The sequence below is a fragment of the Plasmodium coatneyi genome, chromosome 1, assembly GCF_001680005.1.
Source record: "Plasmodium coatneyi strain Hackeri chromosome 1, complete sequence".
NCBI classification, from domain to species: Eukaryota; Apicomplexa; class Aconoidasida; order Haemosporida; family Plasmodiidae; genus Plasmodium; species Plasmodium coatneyi.
In genome coordinates this window covers 503,155-524,224 of record NC_033556.1, presented here as the reverse complement: position 1 = coordinate 524,224, position 21,070 = coordinate 503,155, and the positions used below count along the sequence as shown (strand labels likewise).

General features: G+C 41.2%; 8 protein-coding genes across 8 annotated transcripts; 6 read left to right on the top strand and 2 right to left on the bottom strand.

Moving 5' to 3' along the window:
- Positions 1 to 260: 260 nt before the first annotated feature.
- PCOAH_00001110 (50S ribosomal protein L1) lies at positions 261 to 1,400 on the bottom strand (the record flags this gene model as incomplete). Its single annotated transcript, XM_020056928.1, has 1 exon — positions 261 to 1,400. One exon carries the CDS (start codon positions 1,398 to 1,400, stop codon positions 261 to 263), a length of 1,140 nt encoding a protein of 379 aa, XP_019912435.1.
- Positions 1,401 to 1,905: 505 nt separating this feature from the next.
- Positions 1,906 to 2,981, top strand: PCOAH_00001100 (Uncharacterized protein; the record flags this gene model as incomplete). Its single annotated transcript, XM_020056927.1, has 2 exons — positions 1,906 to 2,306; positions 2,354 to 2,981. 2 exons carry the CDS (start codon positions 1,906 to 1,908, stop codon positions 2,979 to 2,981), a joined length of 1,029 nt encoding a protein of 342 aa, XP_019912574.1.
- A 734-nt stretch (positions 2,982 to 3,715) lies between these two features.
- Positions 3,716 to 4,634, top strand: PCOAH_00001090 (Uncharacterized protein; the record flags this gene model as incomplete). Its single annotated transcript, XM_020056926.1, has 2 exons — positions 3,716 to 4,467; positions 4,556 to 4,634. The coding sequence occupies 2 exons, from the start codon at positions 3,716 to 3,718 to the stop codon at positions 4,632 to 4,634; spliced, it is 831 nt and encodes a 276-aa protein (XP_019912497.1).
- Positions 4,635 to 6,463: 1,829 nt separating this feature from the next.
- PCOAH_00001080 (60S ribosomal protein L34-A) lies at positions 6,464 to 7,850 on the top strand (the record flags this gene model as incomplete). Its single annotated transcript, XM_020056925.1, has 2 exons — positions 6,464 to 7,023; positions 7,528 to 7,850. The coding sequence occupies 2 exons, from the start codon at positions 6,865 to 6,867 to the stop codon at positions 7,819 to 7,821; spliced, it is 453 nt and encodes a 150-aa protein (XP_019912529.1).
- A 1,066-nt stretch (positions 7,851 to 8,916) lies between these two features.
- On the top strand, positions 8,917 to 10,284 carry PCOAH_00001070 (Uncharacterized protein; the record flags this gene model as incomplete). Its single annotated transcript, XM_020056924.1, has 5 exons — positions 8,917 to 9,171; positions 9,303 to 9,537; positions 9,660 to 9,836; positions 10,004 to 10,090; positions 10,208 to 10,284. The coding sequence occupies 5 exons, from the start codon at positions 8,917 to 8,919 to the stop codon at positions 10,282 to 10,284; spliced, it is 831 nt and encodes a 276-aa protein (XP_019912436.1).
- A 272-nt stretch (positions 10,285 to 10,556) lies between these two features.
- PCOAH_00001060 (DNA repair protein) lies at positions 10,557 to 11,753 on the bottom strand (the record flags this gene model as incomplete). Its single annotated transcript, XM_020056923.1, has 1 exon — positions 10,557 to 11,753. The coding sequence occupies one exon, from the start codon at positions 11,751 to 11,753 to the stop codon at positions 10,557 to 10,559; it is 1,197 nt and encodes a 398-aa protein (XP_019912520.1).
- A 732-nt stretch (positions 11,754 to 12,485) lies between these two features.
- Positions 12,486 to 13,478, top strand: PCOAH_00001050 (Phosphatidate cytidylyltransferase; the record flags this gene model as incomplete). Its single annotated transcript, XM_020056922.1, has 4 exons — positions 12,486 to 12,571; positions 12,691 to 12,870; positions 12,990 to 13,158; positions 13,299 to 13,478. 4 exons carry the CDS (start codon positions 12,486 to 12,488, stop codon positions 13,476 to 13,478), a joined length of 615 nt encoding a protein of 204 aa, XP_019912386.1.
- Positions 13,479 to 16,202: 2,724 nt separating this feature from the next.
- PCOAH_00001040 (CYIR protein) lies at positions 16,203 to 17,704 on the top strand (the record flags this gene model as incomplete). The annotated part of the gene is made up of 3 exons (XM_020056921.1): positions 16,203 to 16,235; positions 16,390 to 17,196; positions 17,435 to 17,704. 3 exons carry the CDS (start codon positions 16,203 to 16,205, stop codon positions 17,702 to 17,704), a joined length of 1,110 nt encoding a protein of 369 aa, XP_019912414.1.
- Between the last annotated feature and the right edge of the window lie 3,366 nt (positions 17,705 to 21,070).

Here is a 21,070-nt window from a genome sequence, read left to right as displayed (position 1 = left end):
TTGCGCCATCAATGCGCCCCATATTATGCGTTCTCACCTGTCTGTCTGTATGTCTACTTTTTTTTCCTTTTTTTCCTCCCCCAATGTGGGAAGCCTACACGGGGGTAATTCATCCATTTGCACATAGTCGTCACGTTTAGCAAAAAAAGGAGAAAAAAAAGGGGCGCATAGTAGGCGCGAAATGCTAGCCCCATTGCGATGTTCGTGTTGTCCTAGTGGGATAACCACTTATCTGCCAAAAAGTGCCGCTTCTTTACTTCCTACACAGAGTATCCGTCCGAATGGGGTAGCAACAATTGCGGGTGCAGGAATATTTTTGGCACGCCAGGTACGGTGACGTAGGCCCCGAGGATGAAGGATTCGGAGTGCTGCTCCCCACCGGTTAGAAGGGGATTGCCTCCCTGCAGGTGCAGCATCTTTTTCCTCTTCCGTTTAGAAGTGATGGGTGGCCAGGTGAAGGTGACCTTGGCATCCTTCTCCATGTGACTCGAGTGCACATTGCACTTTAAAATTTCTGTGACGAAGCACTTGATATTTTCGAGCGTGTCGTATGGGTTCATCTCCGTAGATGCAATATTAACACTCAGGTTGGCTATAGAACCTAAGTGGACATTTCTAAACTGGTAGATGTGATTGAACAAGTCAAACGTCTCTGCATCTACCTGTTCACTTCGGTACTCAATTCTGTTCCCACTTTTAATGGAAAGGATTGCATCCACCAAGTTGTGTACCAACGTGTTAGACTTAACGTTTGGCATTAACTTTTTCGGTCCCAATATTTTTGCAACCGGAAGGATTTTATTGATATTCTTAAAATCGGACAGACAGATGTGAAAATCTAGCCATCCGTTTTTTATTCTGTTAATGTATTCTAGCCCTACATAATCTGCCCCAGCCTTCCTTAACGCCTGATGGTCTTCATCGACTAGAACCAGAATTTTTTTATTTCTGTCCACACTGTGGGTGAGGTTACACATCCCTCTGAGGGACTCTCTCTTGATATCAATTTTTATGATTAAATTGAAGTTTATTTTTTCCTCCTTATGGGAGGCGTCATCACTATGATGGTGGTAGCCGCTCTGTGCATGTCTACAGCTTAGGAGAAGCTTTAATCCCTTCATGGGGGACACTGGGGGGACGAGGTTTTCGCATCGCAGGTCTTGACTTATCTCTCCGTTTATTTGTTCAGCCCAACTGGACTGTGTATCGCCTTCAGCAACTCCACTTGTGTTTGTACTTTCCACCTCATTCACCTCTTCACTCCCCGTCCTTGGTCTGTGCCTCTTCTTCACATCGTAAAAGGGAATGTACTTTTTCCATCTTCGCACTTGGGGAAAAGGTCCCTTCGGTTGGAGTAGGCTACTTCCCACTTGGGGGTGCAGTACCAGCAGCCTCCTCATGGCGCCCTCAAATGGGGAAGTAACAAATCATAGTGAAGTGACAGATCTTAGCCAAATGCAACGGAGTAAAGTGAATTAGAATGAAGCAAAATGTAATCAATTCGGGTCCTTTTTTTTTCACGTCATGTATGCCCCCCCGTAGTATGCATCCACCGGTGTGGTGTGCGCACCAGGTGGGGAGAGAACTTTGCAAGTTTTCTGCTTCGCCCCACAATACGTCACATTTTTTTTTTTTTTTTTTTTTTTTTTTTTCCTCATTAGTTTGTCCTGCATGTAATGTTAAAAAGGATTAAGTTTTACCTTTGCGGGGAAAAAAAAAAAAAAAAAATTTCCTTTTTTTTGTAAGTGCCATCTGGATTATCTCCCCGACGTGGAACCCCAAATGAGGAAGCACGCAAAGATGATGACACTGCAAAAATAAACCCTGCGGAGTGGTTCCCACGTCCGCCCCTTTTTTTAGTTCCCCACTTGGTCCTGCTCCCCGCAAAGGATTATGCATGTCAAAATGATCGCCTTTGATGAGCTTTTCGAGTTCCTACGGGAAGCTGAAATAACCTGCGATAATTTTAACGAGCAGAACGAAGAACAGGAAGCAATTATCCTCTTCCTAAATGAGTTGAAGTCATACATCGCGGATCTTTCCCTTTCGCTGAAGCATAGGATAAACGCCCCCGATGACATAACCGAACAGGATATTTTGAAAAAAATTATTAACAAGAAGGAGAGCCTTGAGTGGATCCTTCGGAAGAAAAGGGACAATTTCCTTGGAGGCGTCCACTCGGGGGGGAATTCCTCCCCGCTCATCTTCGCTAAAGGAACCAATCATGATGACCTCAGCAGCAGTGGTGTGGAAAACCCTACAGGGGAATCCCCCCTAGTGCCACCGCTCAACCGAACAAGGCAGAAGTGACTACTTATGCGAAGGGGCCCACCTCCCACTCTCCCAGCGGCAGGAGTGTGGGCACAACTTCGGACACATCCTTAGAAGTTAACGCCGCTGAGAAGGAGGATCAAATCCCATCGCACAGTCTCACTTGTTCAACCCGGGGGTATAATAAAGTGGAACCGTCGCTTAACGGGGAAAAGGTTCCAACTGAGTATGAAGCCCCTTCAAAGGAAGACCCCGCCGCAGCAGCCCAATCGGAGCGCAAAGAAAGCTACGATGGGGTGGAAACCCTAAATGATGAGATACTAAAAGAATGGAGCGAACAGATTGATGAGTATGATAACCTACTCTATGAATACTCCTTTGCATTTAAAAAAAATGACTTACATAAGAAAATGAAATCCAGAAAAAATATGAACAACGCAGATGAAAATATCGATGAAGAGTTGTGCCTACTGGCACAGGAAATGAAAGAAAACGTTTTAACATACAGAGAGATAATTGTCGAAGACAACAGGATGCTGGAGCAGTCGGCGAACAAACAGCTATCCAACCTAGACAACATAACTGATGTGTATAAGAAGACGAAAAAAATGGGGCAGAACAAAAGCATTTCCTTCTTCGTGTCGCTGCTCATAATTGCTGTTTCGGCCCTGCTGTTCGTGCTCACCTTTTTTGTCATCCTGATTTTGTAGCGCGTGGAAGCGGTGAAGAGAGCCTCATGCAAGAACATGGGGTGACCTCGAGTCCCTCCCCGCGGGTACCTTTTTGTGCCGCGATATTTGGTCAGTAAATGGAGGACACATTTGCTTCGGCGTAGAGCAAGCAGAACGGGGGAAATCACCAACAGAAAAGGGAAGAGGAGAAGACAAGAAGAAGATATCACCGCTGCTTCCACCCGCATCGAACCCGCGAAGGGAATTTCCTTTTTTTTTTTTTTTTCTGTAAACATTTGGTAATTTAAGATAATTCAACCGTATGTAAAAAATGTATTATTGTGGATGGGGAAGTTGCATCGGCAGTGGATTTTTTTTTTTTTTTTTGCCTGCGTTGTTTTTGCACGGGCAAGATATATAAGGCATCCTATGCAGGTGGGGAAAAGGAAAAAAAAAAAAAAAAAAAAAGGACCGTTCAGTTTTGTATTCTTACAGTGATAACCGCCGCGGTAGCAACAGTTCCCCTTTTTTTCCTTTCGATTGATTTTTTTCTTTCCTTTTTCATCATTGGAAAGAGTGGGGATGGAAAGAAAAGCGTCCCAATAAAGCAGTCGAATTGTGGTTTACTGCGAAATTCATTTAGCGTAGCTCCAGAGCGCAGTGTATAATTGCTATGCCATTTTGAAGCATTCCTCTTTTTTTTTTTTTTGCCAATTGGGAAAAGTTAGCTAGCAGGAAAAATTAAAAAATAAAAAAAAGAAGGCGGAAGAAACATGCATACGAGTGATGTTCCCCAGGAGGGGGAAGAGTCCGCGAATGATGCAGTCGCAGAAGAAGTGACAAAAAATGGTGGCAACCAAGATTTAACCGCGGGTGGTAGTGACGCAGGATGGGGTAACTCGGACGGGTGTCACGTGGAGAAGCACGCTGAGGAAGCCACGGAGGAACCCACACGAGAGGCGAAGAAAGTACGCAAGAGCTTGGACAAGGCTGGTAAAGCGGCAAAGGGAAAACTCCAAAAGAAGAAGAAGGCGGAAGCCAAAGGGAAGGTGAAGAAAAAGGACAAAAAGGTAGCTGCGAAGAAGGCCAGAGCGATGAAAAAAGGGAAAAAAGATGATTCGACCGGAACGGACGATACCCTCTTAACTGACTCGGAAGACGAACTCTACAACGACGACAACCTCTTCATGCCCAAGGCGTTAAAAAAAAAAGCCCATAAGAAGGACAAGCAAAAAAGTAAGACGAAAGACAAAAAGCGCACGTTAGAGAGCAACCAAATTAGCAAAAAAAAACACGAGAAGAATGAGGAGAGTCAGAAGAAGAAAAAGAAGAATAAGAAGAATAAGATGAAAAGCAAGTTCTGCACAGCCGAGTGCCTACCCCTTGACCACTACGAGCAGGCACTCGAAAAGGAGCTGGCTTCCTACGCCGCCAGCGGCTTTAAAAAGTATTTGAAGTTTTTAAAAAATTACAAAACTACTGTGGGGGTGGAGGAAAAGGTGGTGACCAAAAAACCTAGGCACATGTATGTCTAGCTGTGTTGCGCAGTTATCACAATAATCGTGGATTGCGCTTCTCCCATTTTTTTTTTTCATTTTTTTTTCCCATTTAAGGGGTATGGAGGGTGGAGAAAATGACCTACGGGAATATGTAACGGTGCCCACCATTAAGAAGGCATCCCCTGCGGATTAACCAATCCCTTCTCCTTGTCATTTTTTTTCCTCCTAAAAATACCCACCTAATTTTCCCATTTGTTTTAAATAAGACTCCGCTTTTCTACTTTTTTTTTTTTTTAATCAAATTTGTTTGTATAATATGTGGACACAAATGGGGCAACTTACCCGAGGGGTGTTTTCTCCCTTTAGTGTGCATTGCCCGCTAATGCTCCAGTGTGGTTTACCTAGCAGTGATGATCTAGGCCCCACTTGGTAAACCAAGATAGACGTTCATACGAACATTTGGTTTTGCCACAATAGGAGCTGAGGGGTGTAATCGAATAGGACTTGAACAAATTTCACACATTTCTTTTGTAAGCGTGTGGTCCATGTTAAGTCGCGTGGAAAGGTTAGAAGGTTACTTCTGTGGAAGGTATTCCTGACGTATGGTGGAAAATTGGGCAGAAATATACTTCATTCATATAGGTTTCCCCCCACTCATACCAACCCCCTTGTCATTTTTCCCTTTTGGTGAACACCTTTATTTTTTTATAATGGCGATCCCAAATGCATACGCCTCCGCGTAAAGTGGGAAATTAACCCGTTGGGAAAAGTCGCCATGAAATTGGGAAGATTTACCTTATGTATAATGTTTCCTCCTCCGGGTGCGTATCTTTTCAGGAGAAAATTTTAATTACGTTGGTTTTTTCCCCGGGGGGGATGCAGTAAACATGTGGGGTGAGTATATATACGCTGTTCATTTTCGGCTTCGCAATTTTGCTCCTTGCGATCTTTCTAACATGGATTTTTTTGCCGTCATTTATTTACTCTTTCCGTTATACCAGGACAAACCCAGTACTACATGTACATACAACAGTGCGCAGCACTGCGCCAAGCCGTGACGGTGCAGCACGCCCAAACCAACCCCTTTAAGCTCGAGTGCTTTTTTCCCCAACGCCTCGCCTTGTCCCACTCCCCTTACCGCGTACCTTTTTCTTCTTTGCAAAAATGGGGAAAAAAAATGCTTCAAACTACTATTCAAATTTTATGGTTAAAAATATTCCCTTTGAGAATAAACTGGTGAGGTAAAGTGGCTCATTAATTTCCCTCCTGTGTTAGCTGAAAAATTATGCCTCTCGCTTTTTTGCAAATGGGTACATGTAGGTATAGGTACGTAGGGGCAGTGCTTCAAAGGCTTGGAGAGAGTATCCACTCAACAGCGGCATTTTGCGCCCGCCTTCTGCTAAAATGGAGGATATTATAATGCCCTTTATCGCAGCTTGGTGCATTTAAAGCGGGGCGCTACCGCGTTATAATCAGCATGAACAGAAGTATACTAATGCGTTTTTCATTAACCTAACCCCGTTTCGGTTGGATCATATTCGTGCAAAAGTGAAGTAACCACAACAAGGGGGCAAAACATATGCATATAAAACGAAAACGTGCATTTGCCCACCACGTATGCCGCATATTTGGAGCGGCAATAATTTCGTCCTCCACCCCTTCCTTAAGTATATATATACGTCCCTCCAACATTGCGATAAGTGCAGGGGTACCGTCACTTGGCACGTCAGCACCTGTAGATGGAAATATAACACCCATTTGGGGAGAGGTAGGTTCCCCACGTGAGTTTTCGGTAGCCGTGATGGAAGCGAAGCGCCGCTCATACGGTATCCACAAATAAATGCAATGCGCGAAAATACTCACTTTATTATTATTTAGGGTCACCTGCGGCAGAACCAAGCCTCATTATTGTACGTAAATTTACGTGTACGTTTCCTTTTTTTTTTTTTTTTAATTCGCCAATTTGAATAAAAAAAAATTTTATCAATCACGTTTATGACCTTTTATGCACAGCTGCGAGTAAAGGAAATTATTTATTTTTTTTCTTTTTTGGTAACATAAAAAAAAAAAAAAAAAAGAGGTAACAACTGACGTGATGCTTATTTTCATCCGTACATTCAATCACACGATAAGATTAAGCGTTAGGCGCATTTCGCAGTTTGTATTTACGTTCACGCGCGTTAGCAACCTTAGCCATCGCCATTTTCATTAACTATCTCCTTGCATTCAGTTTTACGAGTTCGGCTCGTCCGCCATCCTACAGTGAAACAGTCGCGCGGGAAATCATATAAATATATACGCGCATACTTACGTAACTCCTTTGCCGTACGAGTTAGGGAGAAGATTTTCCCCTGTTCACGCAACATTTTTCGGGATCCCGCCCTTTTATTAACTTGTATCCCATCCTCCTCTTTATTTTCAAAATGGCGCAACGAGTTCATTATCGTAAACACAATCACTACAACACCAAGTCGAACAAAGTGAGGCCCATAAGGACGCCCGGGGGCAAGTTAACTATCCATGTAGTAAAGAAGAAAGCCGGAAAGCCAAAATGTGCCGACTGCAAAACGGCCATTCAGGGGGTAAGTACAACGAGGGAAAAAGCGAAGTGGCTGACACGGGAGTCAGCTCCGGAGAGAGGGGTGGAAGGAGAATGCCAAAGTGGATGGGGCATATATACATGCACATGGATACATATGCATATCGAGTTTTTCCTCTAAATTTGAGGCTAACGAGAGAAACACGTGCTTCGCCATTTCGCGCCATTTCTCCACGCACCTGTTTATGTATACTTCACGCGTTAGTTAGTGTTTTTGCTTGTTCGTGAAGTGTTACCCGTTTGGCTAGTTGTGTCCTTTTTTACCTGAACAGTTCATATTTTTTTTTTTTTTTTTTTTTTTTTTTTTTTCTTGCACACCATGATTGAGCATTTTATGTTGTTTCGCGCAACAGCTTGTTCGTTACGTCGTGAAGGACATCCACAAGGAATGGATGTTTGCTGGCTGTTCATGTAAGGGTGTAATTTCCCTCTTGAATATTAGCAACAGAGAATTATCATTTTTCTTTTTTTTTTTTCCATCATTTAGGTTAAGGCCCTGCGACCAGCTGACAACCACCGAGCCAGGAAAAAGGACAGAAAAGTTTCCAGGGCCTATGGAGGCTCCATATGCGCCAAGTGCATTCGGGAAAGAATCATGAGAGCTTTCCTTTTTGAGGAGCAGAAATGTGTTCGACAAGTATTGAAGGAAAAGAAGAAACAGGAGAAAAAGGTAAAGAAGGTTAAAAAGGAAAAGAAAAAATCAACAACCAAGGATGCAAAGAAGACTACAACTGATAACAAGAAGGTTAAGAAGGTCGCTGATAAGCGAAAGGGCAGATGAATGAGAAGCGCTTGTCTCCAAGCACTGCCTTCACCAGGGAAATATATAAATGTGCAGGAAAAGCAATGATATAGACAACCCCACCGCACAACCCTCCTTGCGGAAAGAAAGTCAGAAATATTATGTGCGCACATGTGGCGGCTCACCGTCTGTGTGAGTTCCCCGCTGCTTTTGCAACTCTTCGCCCAAGAGCATTGGTTCATACGCATGCGCAGTGTGTATATTCGCATAACAGTTTTTTCCTACCTGCTCCCATTTAACTGCTCTTTTTTCTCCTTTTTTTTTTTTTAACTACACCCCGCTGTTCCATCTCGTAGTATATATGTACTAAACTTATATAAGTCATTTAAAATTTTTTAATTAAGCGCTCAAAAGGGAAGTGCCAAAGGTGAGGCGCACGCATTCATGCAGGTGTGGCGTCATGGTGCTGCTTCCAACCCGGCTGATCGTGCCTCCACGGCTTCCTCAAATTGATACTTAGCTTCAAAATTAAAAGGAAAACGGAACTTAAAAAAGAAAGCTCTTCCCATTGAAAAATCGTCTTTAAATATTCACCCGAACGGCTTGGCGGTAGCACTTTTTTTTTTTTTTTCTCACCTCTTAGTGTTGCACATTTGGCAGAATCGTCTCGTAGCACCCCATGGTGTGGTTACTCCAATTTGTAGTGACGTGTTGGGGGGAAACTTCTCCGTTCATTATAAGGTTAAAAAAGGAGCGTGAAATTTTTTTTTTTTTTTCCTTTGCTGTGTAATGCGCACGCACGAATTACTAGCACTACTATCGTGCTTTCCCATCTTGATGGCCATTTTGGAAGAAAAAAAAAAAAAAAAAAAGATGCTCCTCTGTACCACCCCCTGTATAGTTTCTTTCGCTACCGAGCGAACCCTTTTTGCTTCCTTCCATTGTGAGCCATACAGTCGACTATGCGCTTGTTTAAGTTCCATTTTTGAGCACACCTCATGGTGGGAGAAGCAACTGCATGGCAAGGAGGTGAACGAGGATTTTAGGGGCGGGCTATAACGGGGAAGTGCTACAACACGGAGCAGTTGAGTAGGATGCACCAGAGCAGACCGAACCACACACTGCCATTCAGAAATGTCTGCAACGAAGATACTCCTTCCCATTTTATTCCTCACACTTATGCTACATACGCTGTTAATAACTAGCGAAAGTAAACACGCACAAAATTGTTACACACTAAATAGGAGTTCGCACAGCACCACGCTAGAGACAAACCGGAAAAGCAATTCGCTCTACATAAAGAAGAGGCTCCTTACGTTGAGGCGGGGTAGGCAGCAGCGTGTTCCTGCTCCGCGTGCGTCTGCATTTCTGGTTTTTGATATAGTAAAGGTAAATCAGAGAAAAAGAGTGGCTTCACCTGTTCGATCCAGTGCATGGGGAATTATTTCAAGCAGCGCCGGTGTGTAGTCATCCTTTTTTCTGCCCTCACACCGAGCACACCTCACCCATTTTTTGCGCAGATTTTTGGGCGGCTGTCTGACCAAGAACTATTAGGGCACGTAATTTCACACAACAACGAGTTTATAGAGCTCAGAAAAAATCGCCCCCCAAAAAAGTGGGAGAAATTATTCCTTCCTAAAAACGATAGCTTAAATTTCGAAGCTTTTAAGAATTTTTTGAGGCAGGCTGAATTCGAGTGGCCCCTCACCATCAACTCTGGGCAGATAAAGAACCAGGGCTCGATCAGCATCCCGGGTAGGTCCCGCGGGGGGAGGCTACTCCGAAGTGGTTACCTTCCGCACGTGTCACTTACGTCTCGCCTTACCCCCGTTTCACCCATCCTATATGTCTGACCCGTTTCCCCTCCCCTATGGCAGTCTCCCCCATCGTTTATGTAGAGAGCTGCCGAAAAATTAGCGAGTTCCTCAAAAGCAAAAACAAAAACAAAGGCATGAACGCCGGCACCAACGCAGGCACCAGCACAGGAGCTATAATAAATTTAAAAATTATTAACGAGTACGTGAGTGAGCAACCCATCTCGAACGATGCAATGCGTAAGTGAAGAGGGCAATGGAAAAGGAGGAAATATTTGGAGCTCATGCCAAAGTGGGAAGAGTTTCTCAACTGGGCGTTTGTATATCTGCCAATTGGGGGATCCCTGAGAGCATTTCCATTTAGTTACCCACACACATGCCTTTTTCCCATTTACTTCCCCTTATAGAATGCGTCTTTTCCTCCTTTAGTGACCTTCCCGAGCTAACGAAGGATCAGTTTATAAGCCGAATTCATGAGTGGGCCCCGTCAGATGGTTCGCAAGATTGAACAATGTTGACTTTGTCTTGTTACGTATAAATGAGCAAAAGGTTAGGCACCATCAAATAGGGTCATTTAGCTATTTTTTTTTTTTTTTTTTTTTCCTCTTCAGGGATAATCGACTGGTACACCTTCGTTTACAACTTGAAGGAGGAGCCCTCGGACAACATAAAAAGATTTTTTGACTAGACTGCGATGTGAAGAAGACCATCTGGAGTGAATTCGAATGTTGCGTGGAGTAGCGGCACCATCTGGTGGGAGTTAAACAGGGGGATGAACTTTTCTGCCACTGTGTAATTTGGTCTTCCGTGTGAAGTTCACCTTTTATTTTATTTTATTTATTTGCGCCCCGATATGAGGACCCCTGGGGAAGGGGGCTACTTCAACAGGGGGATATGTTAATACTTCCATGTGTAAGCAGTTAAATTTGTCCACGTCGTTGATCACGTTGTTGCGCCCCCTCAGAACTGCATGTACTCCACCTGGTAGGCGCACTTCCTACACTTTTTCACGTAGAGGGAATCCTCCACGTTAGTACACGTTGGTGAGTCAAACTCGTGTTGACTGTTATCGCAAATTATTTTTTCGTCCTCCGCCTTTTTAACCTTCTTGCTGTAAATGCTCTTAGGTTTAACCATCTTGTGCAGCTCCTTCCGTTTCTTCGACGACTGAGGAGTTCCCTGTGCACTTCTAAATGACTTTAGCACTTTGGAGGTATACATCTGTTTCACATTTTCCAAAGACCCATGCTTCCGTATAGCAATTTCTTTTATTTGAAAAACAAAGTATAGCTTCATTTGCTTGGAGTACCCACGTGGGTTCTTTGTACACAACAGAGCTAGATGTTTTTCGTATTTCGACAGGTCATAGTTGTTAAGGCAATATTTCCGCACCAACTTGCTCAGGGATATCATTTTAAAATTACTGTCCTGCACTTTGCAATCGTAGCATACGTATATGTTGACTGCACACAGGGGTTTGTTTAATTTTTTTTTTTTATTACAAAGGAAGCAATACTCTTGTAAGATGAGCTCTTCATTGTTTTCGATTTGCCGCTCCACGCTGAACAGGAATTTATCCTTATTTTTTTGGAAAACCTCATTTATGTGTTTTATGGCTTCATCGCTTTCGTTTAGGTGGGTTAGTTCCGCGTTGTCACTGCAGGTGGTATTCCCCTGGGTGAGCTTTAGAAAGACATCCCTCAGGTTGGCGTCTTCGCAGGGATGTTCTGGGGTGGGTACAAAATGAGGCTGCTCTGAAAGCGGTTTATCGTAGGGTGGTTCCTCCCCCCCGGAGTCGTCTTCCACGTAGAACCCTCCGTCATTCAACACGTCCAGTTCTGCATCCCGTGCGACTGCATTATCGCTGGCGTTTCCTTCCCCTAGGGTAGCAGTTTCCTTGCTTTCCTCCACCAGGATGGCCGTCTCCTCTTTCCTCTGCCCCGCCTCAGCCCCATCCGATCTGACCCCACTTGGCAGCATCATCACCTCCTGGAGGAACTCCTGCAAAAAGTTTTTCCGTTGGAATTTCAAGTAAAAGTTTATGTGAGGTAGGTCTTCCCCGTAGTAGTCTATTTCGTCCTTCAAGTTCTGTTCATACAGGATGGTGTTGTAATTGGCTTCTTCCCTTTCGTTTTGCGAATCATCGCTGTGCGCCATGGTTGCGGTGGATTAACTCAGCTGCCCTTCCAGTTAGTTGCTTTTTCCCAGTCGCATCGGTTTGGTTGCCCTCCCCTTCAACAATTCGTCCAGGTGGGGGCGGCATACTCACGGAGACACGTGGTGCATGCGAGGTCCACTAAGGTTTGCTCTCCCCCGGATGAATTCTTCAAGGGGTAGAAAAAAAAAAAAAAATCCATGTGTGCCTATTATTACGGGGTCGTTACGTTGCTGACGGTTAGTGATCTCCTCTGTGCAAAGGGGCAACAGGGGGTATAGCCATGAATGCTTCGTACAAGAGAAGGGAAAAAAAAAAAAAAAAAAAAAAAATTACTCATGTTAGTGCACAAAGCCCTTGTATACATCACCATATAGATATACGCGACGTTTCATTTTTTTTTTTTTTTTTTTTTTTTTTCTCTGCATGCCGCTTCATCACCTCTATAGATGTTTTTTTTAAAAATTTAGAGCCACCCCTTTTTGATTCCATTCTTTTCAAAATACATCTACAGAGAAGGTTCTATCAGCTGCAGATTATGCCACTTCGAGCAGGAAGTAATGCTCTCCCCTGGGTGAAGAAAATGAATAGAAGGAAGGGGCGAATAAGAAGCCAAAAAAGGGGGCCCACCATGTGATAGCAAAAAAGGGAATACCCATTTATAAGACTCCCTTTGACGCGGCCCCCATTTCGCTTTCTTCCGACCCCCACATGTGAATGACAGAACGCGCAAAATGAATTGCACCATCCTGTTCCTTGTGGTGGCGGTCTTAGTGACGGTGCTCGACCGATGGGAGAAAATCCCCAAGTTTTACGCAAGGTTGGAAGGACGAACGTTTCCATGCATGGTTGTTGCTGCATCCACTGGTGCAGTTGCACTGGTGTGATGAGTCTGACCGCTCATATGATACATCCTTTCGCTTCCCCCCTCCTTTTCAGAAAGTTAGCTCATATGTTATGCGGGCTAATAATCCTCCTCTTCGACATTAGCATAAACGGTAATAGAAGGTCGCCTCAAGTGAACCATGCTACCAACAGCGGGCAGGGAAGCTACTGTGTCCTGTTCATTTATTTAATAGCTGCCACGTCTATCCTGCGCTGCTTTATCTGTCCATTCAGGTATGTCCCTGCGCGATTTCCCCGCGGGAGTTTTTCATCCCCTCAGATGTGGCCCATCGCCTCATTAACCTGTTCACATATTCACCTATTTGCCCATTCACCTGTTCACCTATCCACAGATTTGGTGTCTACCGAGACAAAGGAATTATTGTTTACAACACAGTCGTGTCACTTTTTTTCTTTTTCAAACTTCCGCTCTACGTGTTGACGCCCATCTTTTTTTCCGACCCTATGGCGGCGATCGTGGGCACGCAGTTCCCCGCGTACTCCATTTACAAGAAGAAAACGGTAAGAGAGGGAGAAATCGAGCTGAGTGGTTTCCGCGTTATCCCAGCGGGTGCATCTGCTAAGTGGCTTGGCAGTTCCGTGGGCTACTCACCGTGTTGCTTCACTGCGTCATTGCTTCACCGATTCGTTCCCCCCTGCAGCTGCACGGCACCCTGACCTGCTTCTTCGTATCGCTCGTGTCCCTCTACTACGTGGAAAATTACCTGCACACGCTCCTCCTAGGATTGTCCCTCTGCCTCCTGGAACTTTTTGGCGGCGCCCTCGACAACCTCTGCATGTGCTTCCCCCTTTTCATTTATATGATGTTTTTTAACGTGTAGTTTTGCTCTCTTAACCAACCCGTTGGAGTCGACTCGTTGCAGTCTACCCATTCCAATCAAACCATTCCAATCCACCCAGTTTGTGAAACCTTATTGTCCGCCCGCCACCAAGCGCAGCGACACATATGTGCGCACGGCATCCTTTAAGAAAAAAAAAAAAAATAAAACATTCGCAAACGAATGGATAAAAAATACACGTAAAGTGTCAAATCCTATACACAAACACACCCTTAAATGCAAAATCCTACAGCCACACTCCCTAAAATCCCAAAATTTTATACACACACCCCTTAAAATGCGAAATCCGAAACCCTAAAACCGGAACATTACCCTATGTGCGAAATCCTACACACAACCCCCCTAAAATGTGAAATCGTCCTACATACACCCTAAAATGCGAAATCCTAAACAAACACACCCTAAACCCTGAACCCTAAACCCTGAACCCTAAACCCTAAAACCCTAAACCTACACACACACATCCTAAAATGTGAAATCATACACACATACCCTAAAACCTAAACCCTAAACACTAAAACGCTAAAACCTCAATCCTAAATCCTAACACTGAATCTTGAAAAACTAAATCCACAACCATAAATCCTAAATCCTAAAACTGAACCCTGAAAAGCTAAACAATGAAACTAAAACCCTAAAACCTAACACTAAACTCCGAAACGCTAAACTCTGAACCCTTAACCCTGAACCCTAAACCCTAAGCACTGAATCCTAAACCCTAAACCCTGAATCCTAAAACCTAAACACTGAACCCTGAACCCTAAACCCTAAACCCTAAAGCATAAACCCTGAACCTCATAGACTAAACACTAAAGCTTACAGCTTAAAACCTAAAAGCCTACACATTCAACCCTAAACCCGAACGCTAAACCCTGAAAATCTGAACACTAAGCCCCGAACCCTAAACACAATTCCATAAATCTTAAAACCGGAACCATAAACCCTGAAGCCTGAACCGTAAACGCTAAACCCTCGACGCTAAACACTAAACCCTCGACGCTAAACACTAAACCCTGAAACCTGGACTCTAAAAACTAAATCCTAAAACCTTAATCCTAAAACATCAATCCTAATCCCTAAAGCCTTAAACTCTAAACCCTAAATCCTGGACGCTAAAACCTAAACCCTAAACCCTGAAGCCTAAACCCTGAACCTCATAGACTAAACGCTAAAACCTACAGCTTAAAAGCTGAATCCTAAACCCTGAACCACAAACTCAAAATCCTAAGCCATAAACCCTAATCGCTGAACCCTAAGTCCTGAAGACTGAACCCTAAGTTCTTAAGACTGAACCCTGAATCCTAAACCCTGAAGACTGAACCCTAAACACTAAACCCTGAACCCTGAAACCTGAACCCTAAACCTTCAACCCTAAACACTCAACCCTGAACCCTAATTACTCAAACCTTAGCGCTAAACCCTAAATCATAAACCCTCAACCCTGATACGTTAACCCTGAACCTTAAAATTTCCACGTTAAAATCTGAACCCTAAACCTTGAACCCTAAACCCTGCCTAACAATGAAGAACAGTATAACTGAATATGAAGGTGCACACGTAGAACCATGTATATATATCAGCGTAATACACGTGGAAATAAAAGGATGAAAGAAGATCCTCATCGTCCTGAATTTTCAATAGAAAAGAGAAAGAGAGAGAAGCATGGTCTTCAGGAATATATTAGGATATAAGGAAAGATGATAATTTGAACTAGGGGGATGTGTGTATCTAATGTAAGTGAATTATTTATTATATATTTAAGGGAAAGGGGAGAGAAATGAAGGGGGAAGGGAACATTAATAAAAGCTATTTAAAATTTTTGTTTGTTAAGCCGAAATTGTGCCAATGAAGGAAAGAATAAGTGGGGAAACAAGATACACAGTGTAGTAGTAAAATGTTGTACGAATAATAATAATAATTATATATACACTTTGAAATGGAGTGCAGTGTACTGTACTGTGTGTGTGTGGAATAAAGTGCATACATAAATAAATTTTTATTAATTTGACATTTCTTTTCTTTTCTTTTTTTTTTTTTTTTGACTTCTTTCTTTCTCTTTTACTTTGGTAATTCTATAATATTTGTGCATATTTTTTTTACTGAATATAAATGAATGTACACATTTAGAGGAAAGAGTGCTCCTTCTTTTTTTGTTTGAATTATGCAATATGCGTATTAATAATTTTCAATTAACTCTCCCCTTTAAGCATAACAATAAGGCAAAAAAGGCATGTAGTACATGTGAAAATTTACGTCAAATAGAAAAAAGTTGTGCTTATATACATAATAATAGAGAAGTGTACATAATAATGGAATGCTCCAAATGAACAAACATGCACAATGTACACAAAATGTGCACAAAAATATAATACATAGATACACAGATTGAACACGAAGGGTTTTATTCCTTCGATCCATTATTTTTTTTATTCTTTGTTTGTTCGTTCATTCGTACGCCCGTTCATATTCTTACCTCAATTATATACATGTAATGATTACCGTACATGTGTATGTTGTGATATTACTACTATTCACAAATTAAGGAATATGTTTATTGCTTAAAAAAGTAAAAATACCATATTCATAACCAGCACGGAACGAGCAAAAATTTTTACATGTGTGTGTTCATGAAATATATATGAATATATAAGGAACAATTTAAACTTAAATTTATTACATATACATGGAAATATGCACACATAAACAATGACACCATCATCGACAGGAACAGTACTTGGGGTTAAATGTGCTCCTTACCATAAATACATAGACATATATATACATGTGTATATATGCTACTTATATATATATATGTACAGTATCATACACATACCATAAGATGTATACGCATTTTAACTCTTCTTTAACATTTTACCCATTTAACTATTTGTAGGATGAGGAATTGAGTAAGTTACCTTCAAATTCTTCATACTATAATGAATTCAGGGAGGTATTTGATACTTGTGGTTATAGTGCCACGGAAGCAGTGAAGACTGCACTGCATGGACATACGGAGTTGGGGGGTCATATGCAGGAGATAGCTCATGCACAATGTTTCGCACATGCGTGGCAAGGTACAGGCGATAGGGGGGATAAGCCATGCACTTTCTTTTACTATTGGTTAGGAGACATATTATGGAAAAATATAGATAGTAGCACAGTATTGGCCCTCATGAGAAAAATCTATGAGGAGTACCGTAAAAAGGCGAATGAAGAAAGGTGTAAAATTATATACGACAATATTAGTGAGGGCGAATTCAAGCAGAGAAAATTAGCATATGAGTATTATAATAACTACGGAGCTATAAAGGAACAGCGGGAGCAACGTGGGACCAAATGCAATGCAGCATATCACACTTACTTAAAGGAACGTGCTGATGCTTATAACGCTATTCGCACAGATTGTGAAGGGAAGGACACTGAACCGTATTGTTCCGACTTTAACACTAAGTGGAAAAAGTACAAAGAACCGAAGCCCAGAGGACAGGGAGGGTACGAAGAAAAAGACCTGGAAATACTGGAATGTACACCACCACCAAAACCCAAACCAAATCCCAATCCAAATCAAGCTGGTAGTAGTGGTTCTTTTAGTGATTATGATTATGGTTCTGCTAGCAGTACTGTTGCACCTGCTGCTGTGTCTGCTGCTGGTGGAATTGCTGCAATAGGATTACCTGCCGTTATGTTCCTTTTATATAAGGTATGTATACGTAATTACACTTATAATTACAATGGTAATTATAATGGACAATTGTAATTTAAAAATAATTATGACCACTATATGTAGAAGTGTAAATAATAGCATTTTACTAATTTTTCTTTTTTTTTTTTAAAAGTACAAGAAATACACATAAAAATACACATAAATAGACATAAATAAGACTGCACCCTACATATATATACAAATTCCCACCCCCTCACTTCCTTTCCATTCTTAGTATACGAATTTATTCTCTGGGTTACGTAACAGTTTTGGTGGAAGCAACAGTAGAAGCAGAAAAAAAAGATCCATCATCAGAAATGAATTGAACACCTTATCAGAGGATTCTGCTACCGAATATGGAACAGATTATTCAACAATAGCTTCAAGCGTAGCTTCAACCGAAGACAATTCCACCATATATGATGGGCCAACATCCAGAGGACGAACAAATAATGGTAGAAGACCAGGAAACAGGGGCAGGAATATTAGTTATCAACGTATGTAATGTAACACACATTGTGGAATGTAACACCGTTGTATGTGTAATGTTTTCCTTCGGAAGGAGGGCATAAATAACCGCTAAAAGCTCATATATAGTGTACAAGGGTACAATGGCTTATTCTTCGTTCCCTTTGTTCCTTTTTTTTTTTTTTTTTTTTCTCTCTCCTCTTTTTTTTTTTTTATTTTCTCCTTTTCCTTCTTTTTTTTCGTATTGCACTAATGTGTTCATTCGAATGTGTAATCAACTCCTGTCAGTAAAATTTTCTCACCTAAATGATTTTTTTGGTAAATTTCTTCTTTATTAAAGATCCAAAATATATGTTCATTAAACTTTTTTTTTGTTATAAATTTTTATCTTCATAATTTTTTTTATTTCAATAATTTTTTTAACCTTCATAATTTTTTCCCTTTTTTCTCTTTCTTTTTTTTCTAAAAATAGATAAATAATGAAAAAAGAACAGAGGTGGAAAGGAAAAGAAAGAAGAGAAAAAAGAAAATTGAATTTAATTGAATTGAATTAATTCATATTATTAAAAAAAAAAAAAAATAAAGAATGAAAAATAAAAATGAAATGCAACTTTGTCCTTTACACTGTATGAACTATGCAGCCACTTATATTATGTGCGACACATTACATTCCATGTTACATGCTCCCTAGGGTGTGCGATACATTAGATTCCACTTACAGTTTTAAGGACGGATGAATATTACCTCGGATGATAACGTATATTTCTTCGACGACCTCCTGTTGTATTGGTCCTTCTTCCTGCAGTGGATGATGGTCGTGTGGTAGTAGTATATGGAGCAGAGTATTCCGTGTTAGAATCCTCCATTATTGAATTTTCTGTGGAATCGTATGTTGAGTCGTCTAATGTGGAGTCCCCTTCTGAAGTTGAATTTGTTGTTGAAGTTTCTGTTGTTGCATATTCGGTGGAGTAGTCGGTAGAATCGTCGTCGTCCGTTTTCATATCAATGTTGCGTTCAATGGATCTTCCTCTTCTTCTTCTTTCTCTTCTTTTAAGGGAGGAATTATTTTTCCGAGAGAATATGGAAGAATACTGAAAAGAAAAAAAGAAGAAAAGGAAAGGGAAGGAAGAATGTATGCATCGCCCGTGTACATTTATCGTGTACATTGGACATTCATTCTTTGAACAACAGAAATGATGAATATATATTTTTTTTTTTTTTTTTCCCCTTTTAAAAAATATTATGATGGACATATGTGTGTGTATACTATTCTAATGTTATATGTACCTTATATAAGAGAAGGGCAATGGAAACTAAACCTGCCACTACAGTCGTGGCAGAGGCAACAATTGGGACGGTAGGGATGGAACGAGCACCATCTAGACTATTATCCACACTTTGTAATTGACTTGCATCGGACCCCCTAGCTGCATCAGTGTCCGAACTGGAAGCACCACCAGGACGCTGTTCTGCAGGAGCCTGCTCTGTAAGTTTATGATACGTGTTGCTCGGTCTTGTGTTACCGAAGCCGGAAGAGTCGGGTTTCGCGGGGGAAGGTTGCGAAATACTTCTGCCATCGCGAGCTTGACCACTCTCTGGGACTTCCGTGGAAGTTCGTCCTTCGATTTCCTTATCTAAGAGGTAGTTAAAGGGAAGAAGGGGAGGGCAGGAAAAAGGGGGAAACGTGAGTATTTTTTTATGTATATATATTCATGAACAGTGGTGGTGGTGGTGATGGCAATATTAGAATGTATGTTTGTTTATGCGTGTACACACCCTGTGGGTGTAGCTTCCCCCTTTCCATATATGTCCCTTCTTCTGATCCTCTTATGTGTTTCACATTCTTTCTTTTTCCTTCATTTTTTTAATAATAATTTTGATTATACATTTGTTACTTATTAGAGATTGTGCTTGTGGAGCTTCTACAGTTTCCTCTGTCCTTGCCTCAGTTACAACTGCTGGACCTGGTTCACCCTTTACACCTTGTAGACCTTCCTCCTCAGACCTTTCACCGAGCTCAGGGCGCAGTGCTGCGTGGGTACACAAGCTCTCTATTCCATCTAGAATCTGTGAGGTCATACCTAATTTTGTCATAAGTTGCTTCAGCTCCGAAATACTTCCCCCTGGGAATGCTTTATAAAACTCTTTACAAGAATCACCCTCCTTGTCACATGCACAATAGTCCCTCATATGCTCATAGGCCTTTGCAGCATTCTCCAGACATTTTTTACATTTTCTCTTATAGGTTTTAGTACCACTTCCTATGTTCTTTCCCATATGCCCATAATTCTGATTATAATCGAACAATGCTTTCATTGGTTCAAAATGTTCCTTAGGAATATCCTCATATAAGCTTACACACCACGGCATTGGAATTTTCCCTTGCAATTCCTTATATACCTTATCTTTCACTTCAGCAAATGGACCCTGTTCCCTTAATCCGTTGAACCAAATATCCCCTAACCAATAGTAAAAATAATCACAGTATTCATTCTTCTTATTCAGGATTGTCCTCACATTCCATACTTGACACCAAACATTGATAATTTTATCTAAACGGATCTTAAAATTTCCACAATTCGTCAACACTCTCTTCAGTTCTTCATGGCTTGCTCCATTACTCCCACAGCACCTACAACTCCTGGATCCTATGTTAAAATTATTATACACCAACTCGGACGGAAGAGTATTTGAAATTATACCCTAAAAATTTAATAATTGCAATATATACGTCACATTACGCATGTACACATTCACTCAATGTGCTGCGTACAACACATTACACGGACATTATTCTTTCACTGACCGACAACTCCATTTTTCCCCTTTTTCCTTAATATTTTGGTTTACAGTACTCCAATTTCAGACTGCTTACTTCTGATACATAGTCTTCTTGGGGGTGTATTCTTGACCGTCCCCCTGCTCCTTTTATATTTATTTGTGACTATACATTAATTTTTCATTTTCCCTACAATAGATATTTTTCTTTATTAAATGAAATATAGCACATGTATACATGTACTAAATTTTCATATATATTATTCACTTATAATAGTGTTCCATGATTTTAGGATTGTTCATTATAACGGTAATGAGGTGAATCATATATTCCACTCATACATTATACTATTCTATTCTTCCATTTTCAGCATTTTATTTCTACATATATATTATTCATCCACATTTTCATATGGATGTAATTCTTTCTTTCCTAAAACATTGTACTCATTCTATACTTTAAGTTCGCATTATACTGCAATCTTCCATATTTTTTATTAGAAATTATTCAAATACATAGTACTTCTCCTCAAACTTAAAGGATTCCTCACTCCACCTTACATCGTATACAGTAAAGATCTGTTTGCCCTATTAATTTTTGTCACCGCAAATTTATTTGTTCATA